The sequence below is a fragment of the Drosophila santomea genome, chromosome 2R (genome assembly GCF_016746245.2).
Source record: "Drosophila santomea strain STO CAGO 1482 chromosome 2R, Prin_Dsan_1.1, whole genome shotgun sequence".
Taxonomy (NCBI): Eukaryota; Metazoa; Arthropoda; class Insecta; order Diptera; family Drosophilidae; genus Drosophila; species Drosophila santomea.
The window spans coordinates 4,856,890-4,877,884 of NC_053017.2; the positions used below are offsets into that span (position 1 = coordinate 4,856,890).

The following is a 20,995-nucleotide window of genomic DNA, read 5'->3' on the forward strand; positions in this document are numbered from 1 at the left end:
GGGCAGAATATGTCATTTCTAATGGAATTTTCAGGCCGCATTAAAAAAAATGCAAACAACTTCCGACCGAGGGAAAATTTGTTTAAATGCAAGCGAAGGCTTCGCATAAAAGAGTAGCAACCCCGGTTTCCCTTTTTTCCTCTTGCTGCTCATATTTTCCGCTGCATTCCGTTGCTAATTGAGGACAATTAAAATTTATTAGCTGGCAACAGCAATTAAATGCAGACACCCAGCAAGCCATCGAGTAATTTTAAAATGTTGTATCAAATAAATTCAAAAACTGTTATAACAAACACAGAGCTTTACGCATACTTCAGTTTCATTTGCCAGAATATTTATGAGAATAAGTTTGTTTGGGTTATGTGTTATATTTGCTAACTTCCTTTTGTTCAAGTCCATGTTATAATCCGCCGTCCAACGAGGACTACGAGTCTTCCCCAGGCATAACTCGAGCAAAATACGTATCTGTCGGATTCCAAGTATCTGGCCTACTCTGACATCCTTCAACTCTCGGAGAGCTAAGCTTATAACTCTAATAAGCTTACAACAACTCGTATTCTGAATAATTGCATTTGCTCCGGATTTGTGAAGCGGGCGAGGCAACCAGCAGGGTCAGAACAACCACCCACTCCATCCACTCCACCCATCCATCCCACTTGACAATCAATCAATCTTAAGTGGAGAGCTGCAGAGAGATCTGGAAATATTGAGGGGGCATTAGATGCTAATCTGCATACTGTGTCAAATGCGATGTCGAGATGCATTGGGTTAGTTTATTTTTTGCCAAGTGGCACTTGCAACAAATTGGAGATGAAGCCACAGCTGCGGGTGGCAGATGAAAAGAGATCCTAGGAGGGGGTTGCATTTAACCGAAAACTGGGAAGCTCCTAAATCTCCTCTGGCAACTTTTTGCCGCACTGCAGCAGCGGCAGCGACAGTGGCAGCAAAAACAATGGAAAATCAATAGGAATTGCAACCCCGAGCAAGAATCATATACAGTCTGTGATCCGATGTCTCGGGTCGGGTGATTGCCCTCTTTGCCGGTTGCTGCGGTTCTTCTCCGTCCGCTGAATGAGTCCCCAACCCCCTCCTTTTCTCCTCCCCCTGCGGCCATCCACTTCCTCCTTTGACAACAGTTCCGGCATGGTTTGCGAGTGTGTGCGTGTGTATGAGTGAGTGCGAGAGTGTGTGTCAGTGATATTTGTGTGTGTGCGCTCGCGCATCGTATCCTTTTTATTGCACAAAGCAGGAGCACACTCAAAAAAGATTCTTAGCTAATTAATTTGATAAATTTACCACTAAAAGATTGAGTTTTTCTATAAAAGGTTGTAAAACACTCATATTTCAATCAAGAAAAGGTTGGTCTACCTCACAGATACAAATTCTTCTCCAATGTTTTTGTTGTTTCAACAACCAAGACAGATTCTTCGGTGCCACCACATATTTTCTCTAAGTGCATGAGCGGAATAGAACAGACTTTCCGGGGGTGGGCATCTGAGGGTGGTGACGACAAATGGCAAAAAAAAAGTAGAAACGGAGTGGCGTGTGCGGCAATACTTGTGACAAATCTGTAGAAATACAAAAAATACAGATGTGTGTGCACGAGGGGTGATCCACAATTCACATGAGGCAACCAGGGGAACTCGCATACGAGACAGGGCGCTATAAAAATGTAAAATTCATTCAGGGCAGCCGCAGCAGCTACAAAGGCAGAGAATAAGACGATATGCGACGGCAACAACGTGACTGCGCATAAATACGTGAAGGAACAAAGGGAAAGGATGGAGGATGGGAAAAGATATAGATTGGAGTTGAGTTGGTGGAAAGCACCAGACAACGGAAATCGATAAACAGTTCGGGAGATGTGAAACACGTTTGGGTGTATCTCTACAACAAAAAACTGCATGCCCTTGAAGGAATTAATTAATGTTACACAAGCTCTAAAATAAAAGTGTATTGGAAAACTTCATATTGGAATTTATTTCTTTGAGTAATGTTTCACAAGCTCAAAAAATAATGTGGGGAAACGTTAAGTTTAAAATATTTTAAAAATGTTTATAAAAAATGTATACTCGTTAGTGCAATAGATCAAAAGTAGGTGTCACATCTTAAATTATTAAAGGTAGTTTTTAATTCACATTTCATGATACCTTACGAGCTGACTAAACCAACGTAGCTTCAATGTAGGCTGTTTATTTTAAATTTTCCCCCTGGACACACCTTTTTATACCGATAACCACATAATCCCGGCCTCACATTTTCCCTGGGGCGTTTTTCTCGCATCTGATATTTATTTAGGTGTTCCAAATGCCGTATTTATCCCCACTTGGGACGCTTTAAAACATTTACACCACGCTCTTATTGTTTTAGCGGATTGGAAACGCTTTCCAATTAATTCCCGTCCCCATTTGCCCATTTATGCCCCGGATTGTGTCTCAATTTAATTAGTGTTCGAGGCTGTTGGGCTTTGGAATGTGGCACACACACACACACTCACGCAGGCGATTCCATAAAATAAACGACAATTATACACGGCTGCGAATCAGGCAATGCAAATATTTAACCTTGGTGCTATATTCTGCATACTTTTAAATACACACATCTGCCACCAGCCCATGTTGCACACAGAAAATCTAGAAGTGAGTTGAATATTGCCAATAGATGATTCCAGAAACATCACTAAACCTTTTATGTCAAATGTCCAATTCATGTTTTGAAAAATATAAGGAATTTTTATAATATTTGAAAATGAATATATTGAATATGCTGGGCGATGGGTACTTCTTTCAGTGATCGGCCAAGTTGAATGTCCTCTCACTTATGACGGCCACTGTACCGAGGCTCCCCTCACCTTTGCATTGATTTTGTTTCTTTTTCCCCCCTCATCGATTGCATTTTACGTCTCCCATTGTTTGTTCTGTATGTCGCTGGGTTTTGTTTTCTCTTTTGCAACTCTAGCTTCTATTTGTTTTTGGTTTAATTCAATTTTAGTGCATTGCACTTTTTGCGACGGCGATGACGCCGGAAGTGCAGCGGAAGGTGATGAACGGGTGGCCGGGGGTGGCGGGGGACTTCACTCTAGAGGTGCGGTACTTCCCCCTTTTAGTCAGACTGTCATGGCTGTGTAGATTGTGCAGTTGGCATTGTGCCAACAGTTCTTTTTGTGGCTCGAGCGTGTTTCAGTTGCTTCCTTACTCATAAGTTTTTGGCACATTTCATGCTTAATTCAGTTCCATTGTTGAACATTGTGAAATATTGCTGAAATATTTCCGAAACTCTGTTTGGGAACTTGAACAGGAAAAGTTGCGGATAGGTGTATTAAAAGTTGGTACACAAATCGGATTGAAACATGCATCAGTAATTATCCGAAAGTGCTTCTATCAAACAGGCTTGAAAAATGTTATTTTTTATGTTTATGCAACTTTTAAAACCTCACAGTTTCCTTTAGTTCAGAAAATTTGTTAGGGTATTGTCATAGTCCACTTTTAGTCCCGTATCCATTGCATGCAGAGCACTACATTAATTTGAACACACAAAATTGCTTAATCGCCTTTTCCAAATAAAAGTAATCAACAATTGCCGGCCTGAAGACCTGCAGCTCCACATCCCCTCACCTTTGCCCATTTAATGGCACATCGAAGAATTCGCTTTGTGCACGCAAAATATACCTCCCAGCCACAAAAAGCCAGACAAAAGTCTGCAAATTTAATTAAGGCGTTACCTCTATTCAACACCTTCCAGGCGTTCGTTCGCAGGAGGGCGCATAAAAAGTTAATTTCTCCCCAGTGAATTCCTGGAACAAAGACCACGGGCTTCCACCTCTTCTTTGCAGGAAGAAACTGCAGGTCCTACATTTAATTGCTTAAAAGCTTCGGCAATATTCGAAACGATGCGAACGCAAAAGCACTTTGGATCGACTAAAATTGTTATTACATGACAGAAAGGCGGACAAGCGAAATTTTCGTATGCCTCTGGGCTGCCAGTTAATGACATTATAATGGCCAATTGTTCGATTTGTTTTCTTTGAGAAGTGGGTCCTGCTATCAGCGGTTGCTGACTATTAGGCCTGGTAATTATCTGATGTTATTATTTGTCTTCGATTAGCCAGTATTAAGTTTTTGTTGTTTTTTTTTTTTGAGCACTTTCCAGTACTTCATATAGTCCTTGGGTAATACTTATTTAAATGGTATGTACAGAATAATGGATCGTGCATAGCTTTATTTTGAAAAATAAGAAATAAATAAATGGAAAGTAATACATTTGAAACTTTCAAGTTTTTTGTCAGTGCAAGCACTTTAGCTATGATTACCCAACATCTATCTTAAGCTTGCCACGCATCGCAGCTATCATCGCTTAAGCCCCGCACTCTTACAGGCGTTTTGCGATCAGCTACCTGAGTTATCATTATCGCTAATTCCAGTTGGCAGTGCAGCTGACCAACCAGTCTTCAGGTCTGAGGTCTGAGGTCTGAGTTCTTAAGTTCCCGAGGAGGCGTGTCACCAAGGCATGCCCATGTGTTAACACGTAATTTGTTGCCAGGCATCGGAGGAGTATCAGGTTGCTCTTAACAGGAGTGTGAGCACTCCTTAACTCCTTAACTTCTTCATTTTTCCAGTTTTCCATTCTACCTGGCTACTGTGTGTTCGCGCTTCTTGCGAGCGGACTTCTTGTGATATGCAAATATTTGGATCGCATGCAAAAGTCGCTTGGCGCATGGCAAAAAAGGGGTTTAAGAAAACCAATACGAGTATACGTGAGAGACGAGTGCGTAATGACTTTATTTATGACTCGGTCCGAGACAATAGCCTGGGGACCAGATACCACAGCGAATGCGATATTTGCATGCCGAAGTCATTTTCCGCTCGCCGTCCTCCTGCAAAAGTGTTGACAGGCCATAAATACTCGCAGGACTCTCTGCGATTTAATGAGTTTCAGTCGATTTCACGGGAATTTTCATCTTTTGGTTTAGCTCGTATGTGCTACTTTTCGGCTCAGCCTTAATTTAAATAGCAAAACAAAAAACAAACGAGCGCCTGCCAATTAATCATTGTCTGCTCAATTTTTCATTGTCACCCAAAAAAAAAGGGGAGAAGGGTCTGCTATGTGGATGACAATTTTTGGTTGGCGATCCCATTCATTTTCCTCTGCCGGAATGGCCTATTTCATATTTGATGAAGCACTTTGCTTGCTCCTGTCCTGTCATCCATTCTGTGCCGTAGCCGGATACATTAAGAGGAGGAACAAACCTGATTTTCGACCCTCCTCGCATGTCCTGAAAATCGGAAGTGTGTTCGTTCACCCCTCTGTCTTTGATTCTATTCGTTTTCAAATTTCTACCTGGCAGGACAGATTTGTTGGCCATTGTTGTGTGTCGAGTGCCACGCGCTTTGGTGCCACAATAATAAAAAAACCCCTCAAACCGAATACTCGTATGTCTCGTCGCCTTTGATAAAGTGGACTTGCACATGAGGACTTAGGAACGAGCCCTTCATCATCTTCCATTTAGGGCTGGCTTTTGTTTAGAAGCCCGTTAAGTTTTTCATTTGCATAATATTTCGGGGTTACCCGCAGTTTTTGCTAAAAGAAACGTATAATTAAATATTTTGGGAGTTCAGAATCATTGTTTTTTGACCTTGATTAGGAAAATGAGTTGTAAATGGTTATCATTTTCTGGGAAACATGTTGGCAGTTTTTAAAAATGTATAGGGCGAGGCTAATTAAAAAAAGCTATAAGCATTAAGTGAAGTACCAAAACTATCAACACATCTTTCCCCATTCAAAATATTCTCTCCTCTAATTCATTACATGTATTAAGAATTACAAATATTAAATACCCTTTATTTGACCGAAGCATTTCGAATAGCTCAACTCCCAATGTTTGTTACTTAATGCTTAAACAAGCAACCCAACAAAATGAATTTCTGGTAATAAAACAGAGTGGAAAACGACAAAGAAATCGTCAGATCCAATATGACAACTTTTGTTTGTGCGGGTGGGGAGTGGGCAAATAAAATATGAAAAGGTGAATTTTAATTGCATGCCATTGGGTAATATACAAAGGAGAAATCTATAAGCCATTCCATTGAAAAAGAGCCAAAAATGCCACGACAAATAAATATATTGAAGACTATTAAAGCTTCGTTAGCCAACATTTGGTTGGCATTCAATCCCTGTAATTTTAGGACGGCCTCAATAGTGGGTAATTTATTCAGCTGCGTTCATTTTTTACGAGCTTCGCTACTGAAACTTGTTAATAACTGTTGCCAGCAGTTAAAAATCTAATAAACAATAAACCGACAACGCCTTGAGCTTGAATTCATTTTTGGTTGACTCTTCGAAGACACATATTCACACTCAAGTTCTTTTCGGGTTAACACACGGCAGGTGGTCTCGTAGCATTGATATTTAATCGATTTTAAATGACTTTAATGTGGGGAAAGCCCAATGTGATGCTATGTGAGGGCGTGTCCCGGTTTTGTGCCCAAAATACAGTGAAGAGCTATCAGTGCTTGCGGGAAAGTAAGCTACATTGATTTCACTAAACTTTATGTCAAGAAAGATACATTTCCATCAAGCCAAATATCATTGTAGCTTCCCAATTCGTATGCATTTCATTTACCTTTTCTCCTGTGTGCCCTTTGGCTGCCATGACGCATCAATCAATCCAATGGTTGAATATATAAATATAAAACACACGGAATTCCAGCATCAGATATTCATTTATGCCGAAATGTAGAGCTATGCATAGGGACGCTTTTATTCACCATATTGTATCGCATTTTATCTTCGCTTTTAATTAAGTGGCACTATGAAAAATAAAAAAACAAGACGAAACCAACTTTTTAAGAGACAAAAACTGAACTGTGTTTTGATTAATCGCAGACTGGGGCATTTTAAATGAATTTTAACACGCAGAAAAGCTGCCGCCAATGGAATTAGGAAAGACCAAGAAATGATTTAGTTGGAAGCCTCATAGAAAATCGTTTATTATTTGGCAAACAAATTGTAAATGATTTATTTGGCTTATATCTCGAAGCTTGTTACCCCCGAAAACTATGGGTTTATTAGCGGCAGAAGCAAGTTATGCAAATGCCTAAAGTTCATATCATTTGTTTGGTAGTCAGCTTCGTCCTGATTAGCAGATATCACTGATATGGCCTAAAGTTTTCGTTTTATTATCTGAATCGGCTGCCGCAGACATTTTCATAGCTAATTGCAATTAAGATGCCGAAATAAAGATAACCGAAATAGGTGAGAATAATACATATGTGACTCTGGTTTCGGGGTCCATTAAAATTAGTGGCAGAGGCGATGCCTAATTTTAAATAAATCAGGCGGAAATCGATACCTCAACAGTGCGCTGGAAATAATAGGAATGTTTTTCGCAAACAACATAACAAATTATTTCAGTAGAAATAAGTCGAGCAGTGTTGCACACGTGTAGCTTCATTATTCAACAGTCATTAGGAGTCATTTGTCATCGAATTCCGGTCACACCCAATTATAAGTCAGGCTAGTTATAAGATCATTAGCAAGCTATGTATAGCCCCCACTCCTTGTCAACCCGGGAACTGTTGGACCAGAAATCCTCCGCGGTGATAGGAACGCGTAAAAAGCAAATAAAACTATTGTCAACACACTCGCGATGTTCACCAATCGGTCAAATAAAGTCAGTGGCGCCTGCGCAGCTGTTTGAAAAATTGTTAAATGGGAAAGAACCTTTTTCGGACTTACCCAACTTTAGGTAGCGAAATTATAGGGTGCGTGCCATTGTCGGATTAAAGGAACAGGGCCGGCATGGCGTGTTGCACACGGGGTAATTAAAATAATTTTCTCAATGAAATTGAAGTTTTCAAGGCCAGCCATGTGTGGCACATGTTTCAGGGGGTGGAAATGCAAGAGCTCTGCGGAATTACCTAGAGCCTAGGACAATGCAATTGCCGGAGCGTTATGTAGAGCATGTCGAGGGAACATCAAAAACCAACCGAAAATCCCACATCCTGGGAAAAGTCCTTGACTGGAACAGACACAGACTGTGACAATGTTGCCATTCCTCTCCCTGTTTGCCGCTCGGCTTGCAAAATAGCTTGAATATTAAATACTGTTACTATTACCATGTAAAAGTTTTCCCTTTGTGCAACATTTTCTGAGCTCTTTGGGAGTCTGGTGCTTGCCTGCACCACAGCAATTAAAAAGTGAAAAGTTTACACTTTTCTTGGGCTCAGCTGATGCCAGCGATGTAATGATGATGATATAGCCTCGAAAATTGGTATACATTTTGCTCTTACGTCTTAACGTTTACTTCGCTCGGATGCGTTGCAAATAAGATGAACTTTTCGGTAGAATAATGGCTTCAGTAATTTTTTGCTCAATGCTGTGCTCCAGAAGTATCAATATTAATGGTTATATATCTAATAACTGTGCGTATCATTATGTAATATTAACATTGAATAACTTGCTCAAACAATGCCTTCTGATATAAAACAAAAGCATATTCTCAAACATTATGCCAGTGTTCTTTAATTATCCCCATTGAAATATGCATACTTCATAGCCCGCGAATAAGCACCTTAATAAAACAAACTTTCCTGCATACTTGATCACCCTCACAGGCAGCACCGTTATAATTTATTCACATGGCCTTTGAATTATTCACTTTCAATGACCCATAAACTTTACACAATGCCCATAAATATTTACCTGTACCGAGAACTGCCACTAACCACAAATCAATTTTCGTTTCTACCCACTTTATTTGCAGTTTGCGCCTCCTACGGGAAAACAAACAAAAATGTATTGATCAGCAGTGCAAAAGGTAGACTGGACAAAGGAATTCACCCATGAATAAGTCAAGTGTTAATAGTAAAGTCAATAATTGAAGAGGAAGCATTTTCAAAAGGGCAAGTCACGAAAAAGGTGTTGATACGAAACAGGATCAGAAAGTGCCGCAGCAAAATGGCGGCACGACGTTGCCTGAATCAGCTCAGGCAACGTTATATAACCAGCCGATTTAATATATGCACCTGCGCGATATTTTTGATATCCCTCCCCTTAGTATTGGCCATAGAGGAGACCACATTTGCTGGTCTCTCGGCGGAAAATGCGGCTCGCATGTTGGCCGGCAGTCCCGGGGATGTGGAGAAGTCCTCGTCGTCGCATCACAGCGAAATGTCCTTGGTCCTGCCACACGATACCTATCCTGGATTTAGCATCAAGAAGTTCAAAACCCATCCTGTGAAGATAAACGGTAGCTCCCACTCTGGCGCAGCTGCCTATCACATGCTGGACACTGACTACTCCAAGTACTTCACCGTACTGGAAGATGGTGTGGTGATGACCACGGCGGATATTTCCCCCCTTGTCAATCGTCCGGTTCAGTTGGTGGTTGTTGAACAAACGCCCAATGCCACCAATACCCACAATCTGCAGCTGTTTGTGATGCACCGCAACGATATGCTGCGATTTTCTGGCTCCCTACTCGATGCCAGTGGTGAAGTCAGGGAGAATCAACCGGCGGGCACCAGGGTGAGAGGAGTGCCCCTGATGCAGGCCTTCAGCGGTTCCATCCTGGACGAGGAACTGGCCACACCCAAGAAGGTTCGGTACACCATTATCGACGGCAACGAGGATGATGCATTCGCCCTGCAGGAACGTAAGGCCAACAAGAACATACAAATAAGTGCCAAGTCCTTGGTAATTAATGGCGATGACGAATCCGGCGTTTGGTTGGTCACCAATCGTCCTCTGGATCGAGAGGAACGGGCGCACTATGATCTCTCCGTGGAAGCTTCAGATGTCGATGGCTTGGACAAGACAGTTTCCAAAATACAAATCTCAGTGCTGGATGAGAACGACAATAGGCCGATTTTCAAGTCGCTGGACTACAAATTCGCCATCGCTGGTCAGAAATCTGCAAATATGGAGAGCAATAGTAGTGTGACATATCAGCGATTTGCCATCATGGGAAAAGTTGAGGCCACCGATGCGGATGGTGACAAGATTGCCTATCGGCTGAAGTCGCCCAGCAATGTGGTTATCATTGTACCTCAAACTGGCGAAATAATGCTGGCTGGAGAACCCACTTCAAATGAGCTGCTTATCGAGGTGATAGCCCACGATCTGAGGTATCCCAGTTTGCTGAGCGCAAAACCCGCAAAGGTTCTATTGGAATTTTTGGCCGCCGAACCAGTTTCGTTTATAATGCAACACCTGGAGCACGATGAGGTCAACAGTCACTCACATCACCGAGAGAAAAGACGAGTTACACGAGCGGTGCGACCCACCAAGCGAATCGAGTTCACCGAAGCTGATGGAGACACTGAGGGAAAATCGGTGTTCCAGTTAGAAAAGGAAACCGATAAGGAAACATTCAAGATCCGCGATGATAATCCCTGGGTGACGGTGGAAACAAACGGCGCTGTGCGAGTTAAGAAGAAGTGGGACTACGAGGAGCTGGGACCAGAGAAGACTATCGATTTCTGGGTCATCATCACCAACATGGGACACAATGGTGAGTGAAAGTCTTTTCTTTCATTTTCATTACATACAATGAGCAAACGTTAGATACCCATACTTTAATAAAGGTCGAGATGTATGATATATCATTAAGGATGCAAATTTCCGTGCATAAACATTCTGATTCGAAATCTTTACTCCGAAAACAATTAGCGAGCATTCACCGTATTTGCACAGTGATTTATTAAACGGACCACAGCCCATTTAATCTTGCATATTAGTACACGAAATGGTTCAGCTGTTTAAGCATAATTATATGCGTTGGCGTATTCGAAAAATAGCAGAGTTTGCATAGTATTGCCGATAAATTAATGGCATTATGGATATTTAGGTTAGGCAATTAAGAAAATCAAGGCGAAGTATGGGTATATAAGCGGCAAGGCTGTTCTAATTGAATTGGCTTGGCTCTCAACACATAAAACAACGATTATTTCTAGTGAATAAATGCACTTTCCTCTTTCTGATAACTGCTTTGGAAATAGCGTTTACATATTAAAATGCAGGAAAATTTGATATCTAAAGTCTGGGGTTTCATCAAACATTTAAACATAATGCAGTCCAGGCCAGTCGAGGCTGAGTTTGATTAGCAAAGGCGACATAAGCCATCTAAAAGCGATTTCATGCAACCTTTTGAGCTGAGCATAAAAACACAATTTCGCCAATTAAACTTTAATCACAGAAAAGTGCTGACTGTCTTTCAGTTTCTGTCCTTGTTTTCGTTTGATATATCTTTTGTTGCTATAAAATTGCATTTCAAATATTTGGTTGACATGGAAAGCAATTACGGTCGATGCATCAAAGAATAGTTTTACACAGTAAAAAAAGGCTAGTTACAACGTATATACATTTTAAGCCCTATGGTATCGATGAGATGTCCAATGAATTCAATTTGTATTATTCGAAAGAACACATTCTTCACTGAATGAATACTTTAAGTCCTAAACTTTAAAAGTTATGCGTAGTTTTGTCGACCACTTCACATTTACTGTCATTTGAAGCGTGGCTCAATAAGCAAATATTGAACCCACAGCTACCCATAATCCATTCAGGCATCAACTGAGCAGCTGTAAAGCAAGTTAGGATTACTGGTGGTCCTCAATCCAGGAAAACCCGAAACCGAATTTTCCCTCCCCTTTTCTGCGCCCAACTCCTGACAGGAGTCGAATGAAAAGTTCAGACAACTGACAGCTTTCCCTCTGAATGTCCAAGTTGGTTTTCCAACCAGTGTACGAGTTCATGAAATGTTGAAATATATTCAGTGAACACCACACACACACACACACACACACTTGTTTCATTTACATCGGGAAATGGTTTCAAAAAGGGAAAACTTTTGCCCTGCAGTTTTTCCGCATTGTGTGGGCGGTTGGGACTTCGGACAGCGATTGGTGACCCCTCAACCCCTTTTGACTGTTCAACTGTCAGTCAATTAACAGTTTCCATAAATTTTGCAACTGCAACTGTCTCTCATTCGCTATCGCATCTGCTCTTTGTTTGAGTGATTTTCATTTGCACTGTTTGCCTTCACACATTATCGCAGTGTTTTCCATTTCTCTGGAAAATGTCCTTCGATTGCCTTCCTTCGATTTCGGACGAAAGTGCGGGCTACTTAACAATACTGATTAATCAGTTAAAATGTTTTTTTTTACTATTAAAAGGCATAAAATTCGATAACATAAACATATTTAATTATAAAGAACTGTTACGCAAAAGCACAAATAATGTGTGCTTTCCCAAAAAATATGAGGTAAACACTCCACTTGATGAAACCTACACGAAATTTCCACTTAAAACGTCCCTAAAACCACTTGAACTAATGCTTAGTATCTCAAGCGTTTAGCCAAGACATTCGAGATTTCGTGGAACTCTACGAGTATATCTAGGCTCCCCATAGGATCCGAGAATCCTTGAGTTAATTTATGGGCGTACGGCGGCGGTAAGGGGGAGGTTCACGGAAAATTCTAGGATGCACACATGGGCTTGGCTAATGGTAAGCGAAGGGAAAGCGGAAAACTCTGCTATGTAAAACACTTAACAAAGCATTGCACCAGCCAAAAGGCCGAGCAGAAAGGAGCAGAAAGGAGAGGAGGAGCAGCATAAGTGAACACCAAATTTACGACAATATTTTTCATTCATTTAAAATGCTACGCCAATACACATGAGGTTATTCAAAGGCGTAAAAGAGAGGGTGAGAAAGGGACGAGAAAGAGAGGGGAAGAACGTGTGAAAGGGAGAGGAGAAGGGGCGAAAGAGAAGTAAAAACATATATCGAGAGCAACATCTGTGGAACGTGAAATTCTAAAACCTGAAACAAATGAAATTTGAACAAGTTGGTGAGCATGCGCCCCGAAAACTGAGAGACATCGAGAACGAGGACTTGCAGAAATGAGAACTCCTCTAAGGGTTGGGTTGTTGGTATTATTTTGAGCTCAGGAGTGGCGACAGGTCCAACAGGAAAACGCTCGTAACAATTAGAATTATCCTTGTCTCACCCCAAAAAGCCCAAAGAAACCAATATGAGTTTCCACCCCTCCCCCCTGTAAATAAATACGCACGATTTGGCATAGAATATGTGAGAGAGAGGGAGCTATTTCGGCATAGAAAGGGGTGGGACTAGTGAGTGTGTTTGTTTTAGAAATTTGCAAGCGCATTGTTTTGTACAAAAATGCATGCAGTCCTTTTTGCATTGGAGTAGCTCCCCAAAGGACGAGGGGATGAGGGCCTATGCACTGAGAGTTAAGGGGTGAAAGCAAAAGCTTTGACATTCCATCACAAACACACGAACGAGAAAATGAGGTAAGAGGAAAAATGCATCACATTTATGCACTGCAGGGAAGAAAGAAATGGCACGCAATGAATGTTAAAATTCCATAAATCAAATAAAAGATTTGAAAATCCTGAAAAATACATAGTAAATAGAAAATACTTAAAAAGAGATAAGCCTGTTCAATATTGGGTATAGGGGCTTATCCTTATAAAATATACTCCTACATCGAGTTATTTGTGAATTGTATTAAATTAAGTTGCCGTGGAAACTACGAGATCTCAGGTGCAGTTTCCAAGAGCCAATCTTGAATATGCGGCCTTTGACTCCATTCGCAACTATTTGCAATTGACAACTTTTATTGCGATATAAACTTGCGTTGCGATGTCATACCTGGACTCGTGCCCCATATGAAAACTTTACACAGCCTTGGGTCGTAAACTCCATCTGGCTGTCATAAAACAAAAGAGAGCAGGGCAACCCTAGGAGGTAGCAACCCTGGATAAATGCTGCGCAAATTGTAGCATATCCTCGGGCTGGCTTGCGTATAAATTATGAAAATCAGAATTTAAGTTTACGGCGAGGAAAACTTCTTGGTACTTCTTCTTTGGAGAAATAATCGAGTTTAGGTATACAAGCACACACATTCACCCACTGCACGGTGCAGGTGGAAACTTGCTTAATTAAGCATTAATATCATGTTTTATATGCAAGTCTGGGCTTTCAGCGTGAGAGAAACAGCAACTATTCCCGTAATGGAAATTATTTAAATTAGGTTTACGGCGCATGCTGTCAACTGTGCAGTGAATCATTAATGCATTCGCTGTGCTCCGATTTAATTTTATTATAAATTATGCACATTTTAAATCAATTGTCTTGAAAACGTCATATGGAGGGAAGTACACCGACTTCAAATGTCAACTTTCAGTCAGTCAGGTGATTTTTATTACCTAGTATTTAAATTATTTTAATATAAATCACCTTATCATTTTTAATAGATGGTAATAACTTGCTTGAATGATAACATCTTTACCCATCACAAATTTCCTGTAACTTCCCACGATTCTCCAGCTCTTGAGAATTTGTAAACTTGCAACACACATCTGCGCCATGTTGCAAGCACCAAAAGTGTTTTGGCCCAAATTCCAAGTGGCGGCGAGGGGATATAAAACAAAGAAGTTTAGGAGAAAATGCTGGAATGGTACGCTAAATAAATTTTCTATGGTGGATGCAGGATGCCTGGCTAAGACTGTTCAATATGACTGTTGAGCAGGGTGCATTTTTAACAGATTTTGCGATAATGCCATTTTAAATATCACGTGTATAGAAAAAATTAGTGTAACATTTCCCTTACTTGGCTCAAGAAAACGCAAATACAAAGCACGTAATGGTTTGCCTAATCTAATTGGAATGGCATTTGAATTGCTCGTTTCGCCACTTCGGTTGATCAAATTTGGTTGCTTACTAAATTTAAAAAATTACTCAAGCTTATTTAGCCACATTTCAGATTGAATAGCATCTGAACAAGCAAAATCCATTTAGGAATTTATTTGCCAACGTTATTTGCATTTTGGCTGACTTGAAATTGACAACCAATTTTGAAAAATTGTACGCGGTGCAACTGATACAAATAATACTCAAATGACTTTGGTCTACAGTAATAAAAAAGCAGATTTATTGAAACGTACATTTTTATTTTGCTCTACATCTTAATTGAGATAACTTTATACGTCTAAATAGTGCTATGTGATACATTTTGTTACCTTTTTATTGTATTTCCACTTAATGTGTTTAAGTGTAATTTTTTAAAAGAATGCAAGTTTGCTCTTAAGTTTTGCTCTTTTTATTCGTTTTGTAGAATTGCTGTCAACTTATCTAAAGCTTTATTTATTTATATTTTGCGAGCTTAAGTTGTTATAACTGTGAGTACGTTTTAACATTTTATAGCTGGCAAAAATACTGTGCTTTCACCTTACAATAAATGATTTCAGTTTTTACACTCGCTAGAGTTCAATAAACGCTGAACTTTCGCGAAGGGAAAAAAAATCCTTCCCAATTAACATATAATCGGAGTAGACAAGTGACAGGAACATCGAAATAAATGGCCATGGCCAGCAACAGCGACAGCGACAGCAAGCGGAACTGAACTCGGATTCGAATCAGAAACAGAAACAGAATCCCAAACTGAATGCGACGGGGAAGCAAAGGCAGAGTCGGGGCCAAAACGCCTAGAGGCAGGCTATAGTGCAAAGAAGCATAACCGTGGCATCCTCGCCTACATGGAGCCTCGAATACAGAATACAGAATACAGATACAGATTTCCACCAAGAGATGTGGCAACAAAATGGCGTCTATTGCGACCATGTTGCCATGGCGGCAGACGGATGGGAAAATGGGAAATTTCGGCAAAGATGGATGCGCACTGCGTCCAAAAAAGGAGGAAGACTATCCGAACGCGGCTTATTTTGTTTGTTTTGTGTTTTTAGCTTTTGGCGACTGCGACTGCGACGGCGACTGCAATAAGAAGCACACACACAGAAATATAATGGCGTCCAGGGATAAGTAATGGCGGCCCATTTGGGCAGTCAAAACAGGAAGAAAAGCCTTTAGAAAACTAAACGACAAATGGAATAATAAGTACGAAGTAAACAGAGACGACGGCTGCGAAAAGCACAAAAGTAAACAAGCCGAGGAAGCCTGGAAGCCAAGAATCCACCCTCCGATAAAGCAAGATTTATATATGTAGCAGCGACAGCATATAGATACTTTATAGGAAAACTTGAGCACAAATGTTTGACAACGCCAAAAAATTTGCTGAGCTCTGACTTTATTGTTGAACAAGCCCGGGGGATTATTGACTCGGGTTCGGATTCGGATTCATAAAATCAACTTTAAGCTCTGCCGAGAGCCGGCTAAAGTTTGGCTTTCAATCCTCACAGATTGGCTTAGTTTCATCACTTCTCAACTATTTCTATAAAACGGTGGCAGCGCATTTTATTTGACGCATTAAAAATAATTATATTGCCTGCCAGTCCCGCAAGCGAATAAAAAAGTGTATCTTAGCTCTGGTTCCTTGGCCCTGGATTCTATTTTATCTTACTCATATATTTTTTCTGTGTATTTTGTTTCCAATTTGTTTGCACGGCAATTTGAAACCTTTTCTACCAAGTTTGTTTAAACTAACGTCAGTACTCAGCTCTCGATACATTTGCAGAAAATATTCAATGGTTTCGGAAAGGTATATGGGTTCTTGGACGCAGTTGACGCGTTTTAGCCGTTTATCAGCATTAACACAAATTCATTTACCCTTGTGATCATATTTATGGACATATTTCAATTCCTTTTAGTTATGCTTGGCTTCCAAACTAAATATTATTTAAGGGTATCTACAGAGTGTTTCTGTGTCCCAAATCGCGCTGAACTTGAGTTCTGCACTGGGCTTTGCTGAGCTGAGTCGCACATCCGTACGGCCAGTTAGCCGCAGTAATAATTCATGATACAAATTGCGTTTATTACAATATACCATAGCACGGCGCAATGGGAACCCGTATCCGTACACGGAACCCGCAAGCCCACGAGACCGTAGTCCGGAGTCCACAGTTCGGAGACTTCATTCTGTGCGTGGCAGGCAACTCGATTTGCATTGCAAAAATGGGAAAAGCGGGAAAAAGGGGGTAACGTATATGGTGGGAGGTCGGTCGGGAGTCGATGGAAATACACGAGTACAATTGGGCGTTGTGAGCACACACGTCACGGTCCAATTAGCAGGACCAAGAGCGATGAAGTTGTTATCCGCAATAATAATCGCTGGCTGGCTGGCTGGTTGGCTGGTTGATGAAAAGTTAACGCACAAAATCTTCACACTTGAGTAGGCGATATCGTTCGGTTTGACGGGAACTGATCCGTGAAAATTTCACATGTCATTGAATTTGATTATGGCCAGAAAGAGCTCTAACTAAATTAGCCAAACGCATCGACATGGACGTCAAATGCCAGACTAGAATATATTAATATTTAACACGCTTTTAAACACATGTTTCGGCCATCATCAACGCCACAAGCATTTGTCACATTATAATGCTGCATTAAGCAACGAAGAATCGCATTATTAAAAATAATTAATTTCGCATATGGTCGAAAAAATCTCTTTTTTATCGCATGTTACATAAAATTAAGGGACATATTAAATGAGTTGGACACAAATCAGAAACTGTATGAAGGTATTTATGCAGGCGTAGTCTCCGGAATGTTTATACAGTTAAAAATCGCCAAACAAACTTTTACTGAGCTATGTAAATCAATAAACACTTGCTTGCCCAAGCGAAATAAATAATTTTCCTCCCCATTCACTTTTTTGGTAGCGGAATTTGTGTGACTTAAATAAGAGCATCGGGAAAACAACAGAAAAGCATATTTAGCACAATGTTTTCCACTGTTAACCGCATTGGCTATTTGATGAAAACGAAAAGAGAAAAACCAGCGCCCTTTTTTCGAGTGAGAAAAACACAAATCAAACTGCAAGTGTGCTTAAAAAGGGGGCAGATTGGGGGAAAGTCCTGCGGATTGGCCGTGTTCAGTGGCCATTTTGTTTTCACATTGCAAATACAAATTGTTCGCGGAAAATCGTAGTCCTCTAACTCTCCAGCTGCGCAGCTGTTAAAAAAATTCTAGGAAAAACACCAGAAATTCGTATTGAAAGTTGGGTAACAGGAGGAAAGTCCTTGCTTGCCATACCATTTTTTTGTGCTCCCCTTATTTTTCCTTTTTTCAGACCAATCACACTTTGCATATGCAGCGTTGCGGTATTCACACCAGCGATCCTGCCCCCATCACCACGGGGCACCCATGCCCCTTAGTTAACCCCCATTTTGCCCGGCACTGTGTTTACTCATTAAAATGCAAAATGCTCGCGCTTGTAGAGGTGGTCCAACTGCCATTCATTAAACGCTCGACATTGTTGATACTCTGTGTGTGGTTTGGCTCGGATGAAAATCCAATGGAAGGAACATGTTTCCTGTACGGCAAACACTAGGGAACTAATGGAGTTGTTGAGATTTAATTTGACTTTCATTGTATGCAGGCAATAGACCATTACGAAACGGAATGCAGAAGTGATGCCTTGAATGTTGAGTTATCGATTAAAGGATCAACTAAATACAGTGCGCTTAAAAGTCCCCGTTCCCTCTTATTATATTAATTATAATACAACTGTATAAATATATTTTTCAAATTATATACTGTAAATAATGAAATTTCGTTAATCCATTTACTGATGAGACACAGTGTGCTTCAGGCTGTCCCCTTGAAAGTTCCCCCCTTTTTTTGGGGGGTCATTTGGCCTGGCCTTTAATGACAACATGCCAGATGTTGTTGTGCGATCTGGACACTTGCCAGCCCCCAAATCCCTTTTTATCCGGACCCATTCTGTGCGAGGGTCTGTGTAAATTGATGTGCCATTGTGTGGTTGCAGTTTTATTGAATGGAAAGTGCGTGTCAGTCCCGGACGGCGGCAACGACAACAATTTACATAGCTTAATGCGCTGAAACATTTAAATATTTTTCGGTATTTGCATTTAATTTAAGCAATTGCCAGTGGCTCGATTTCAGGCTGTGTGAACATGTGGGCGTAACCGGCGGAGATTTTCATTCTATTCTCGTTTTTTGGTATGCCGCACATGCGAAACACAAATCAGTAGGATCCGGATTCCGGGATATATACTCGTGCATGCTAAGCTTTACGATTATGATTACGGTTTTCATAGCATACTTTTGCGCGCTCTCCTTATCTGAGAGTGCTTTCTCTTTTTGTGAGTGTGTGTGTGTCGGCCACATTATTTCTTATGGCATCCCGCTTTAGCCGCTGCTTATTATTATTGGAAAGTAAGGCTCGTAAAAATGCATATTAAATGCGGTAATGGTTATGACCCAAACTATAATTTTTCCAGGGCCGAACTTTTCCTCAGGCGGTGGTGAAAACGTGGCCCAAAATTCTAACGAAGTGGCGTGGAGTTTTTGATTTATGCACCTCTGGGGACTGGCAGAAATCAAATCAATGAAATTGAGGGGAGAATATTTTTCATACCCCGTACACGCGGAGAATAGTCGAGTATTCATAATAAACTCGAGTGGTGCCTCTAAAAGTTTTCTATATATTCTTTTCTATATATACATATATACATTCTATACTTATTTTTCTTTGGTTAAGATATCAATGGTTGCAATGGCTTATATAATTTATATCTGTGTACTCCAAATTATTTTATCGGCGATGCCCACAGTTCAGTGCATTTCTATGTCATCCAGTTGGCAGCGGACTGCCTGAAACTAAAGTGAAATTTATGTTGGTAACTTAAAGTCAACTTCTGCTCGACTTGCTCATCAATCAAAAGCCAAAGTCCTGTGCTTAGCTAAGAGCATGCAAAAGGAGCAGCAGAGGTGGGAAAAACTAATGTCTCGTGCCACTGCCAGAGGCCTTAAATGACTGACTGCCACCTGAGATGGGGAAAAAGCTGCAGCCTCCGTTTCCTGATTGGTATACAGGGGGGCGTGACTTGACGCCTTTGGCTATCGGGGTGGGTAACATCATGGCTGAAATTGCAATCAAGGCAGCGCAGTTGGCGCAGCACAATCGCCATCAAACTCAATCAAGCTCACGACAGCCCCCGGATAACAACGGATTGGATGAGCTTGTTCGGGAGAACAGGAGTACAGGAGAACAGGAACACCCGGAACGCACGGAACACCTAGAACCCGGTGATAAAGCTCGGCTAAACAGCGTCTATACCGGAGGCGAGGCGCCATCGGAAAATTTCATTAATTTTCGCTTAATGTCCGGCATGTGCGCAATTTCGCTTCATTTGCTCGTGCTTCAGAGTGTGTTTGTGTATGCAAAAGAGTTTCTAGGGGAGAAGAATGGTGAATAGTCAGGTGGAACAAAGAACGCCTGAAGGAGAACTGCGGCTGAATCGCTATCTAGTTTGATTAGCTTTAAGACAGCCTAATCGATGGAGATTTCCGAGGGGATTTGTCAGCGAGAAAAGATAATTGCAATTTTAAGTGATTTCTTAAAGAATTTATATGATTCTGCCAACGACTTATATGGTACATTAAAGTCGTTATGGTACATGAGCTGAGCTGTATATCAAAGAATGATTTTCCCTTTAAAAGCTTCATATTCCTAGCCTCCATCACAGTTTTGTCCCTTGCATCGTATATTCGCGTATATACGCCATAGGTCCAAGTTGATTACGAGCATTTTAATTGAGTCGTGGCGCTCATCGCTCGCCTTCTTTGCCAGTGCGTGCAAATTAATTTATTAATGTTGGTAATATTTTTTGCACATCCTTCTTATTCGCTGAAATTGGCAATTAAAGTGTCTGCGATATAAGGCGAAAAGCGAAGGGGGGCCATGTGTCTTGGCCTAAGCTTGTCAAATGGTGTTTCGCCCGTTTAATGCTTCAACATTGGACACTGCATTTTAGATGCCAAGTTTATTTATCAGAAGCAACGCGGGAAATATGACACCTGATAAAGTGCTGGTTTTTATGTTCGGTGGCAACAGAAGTCATAACATTATCTTTATCTGCAACTGCCAATTTGTTGCCTGCAACGAGGCACGGCAGATAAAGAGCCACAGGCGGACCTCTTTTCCGTCCTCTTTTATTTTTCTTGTTTTTTGCACTCTTGCATATCTTTGCATTCGAAAGCAGGCAGTTT

The 20,995-nt window shown here is 40.9% G+C and overlaps 1 protein-coding gene across 11 annotated transcripts in view; it reads left to right on the forward strand.

The window, feature by feature from the left end:
- Positions 1-20,995, forward strand: part of LOC120446413 (neural-cadherin) — a 99,179-nt gene that overhangs the window by 4,091 nt on the left and 74,093 nt on the right. For all 11 annotated transcript variants that reach the window (XM_039627361.1, XM_039627360.1, XM_039627363.1 and 8 more), the window contains exon 2: positions 8,762-10,510. In XM_039627361.1, coding sequence (XP_039483295.1) covers positions 8,956-10,510 — 1,555 coding nt within the window. In that variant the 5' untranslated portion in view covers positions 8,762-8,955. The remainder of the gene's footprint in view (positions 1-8,761; positions 10,511-20,995) is intronic.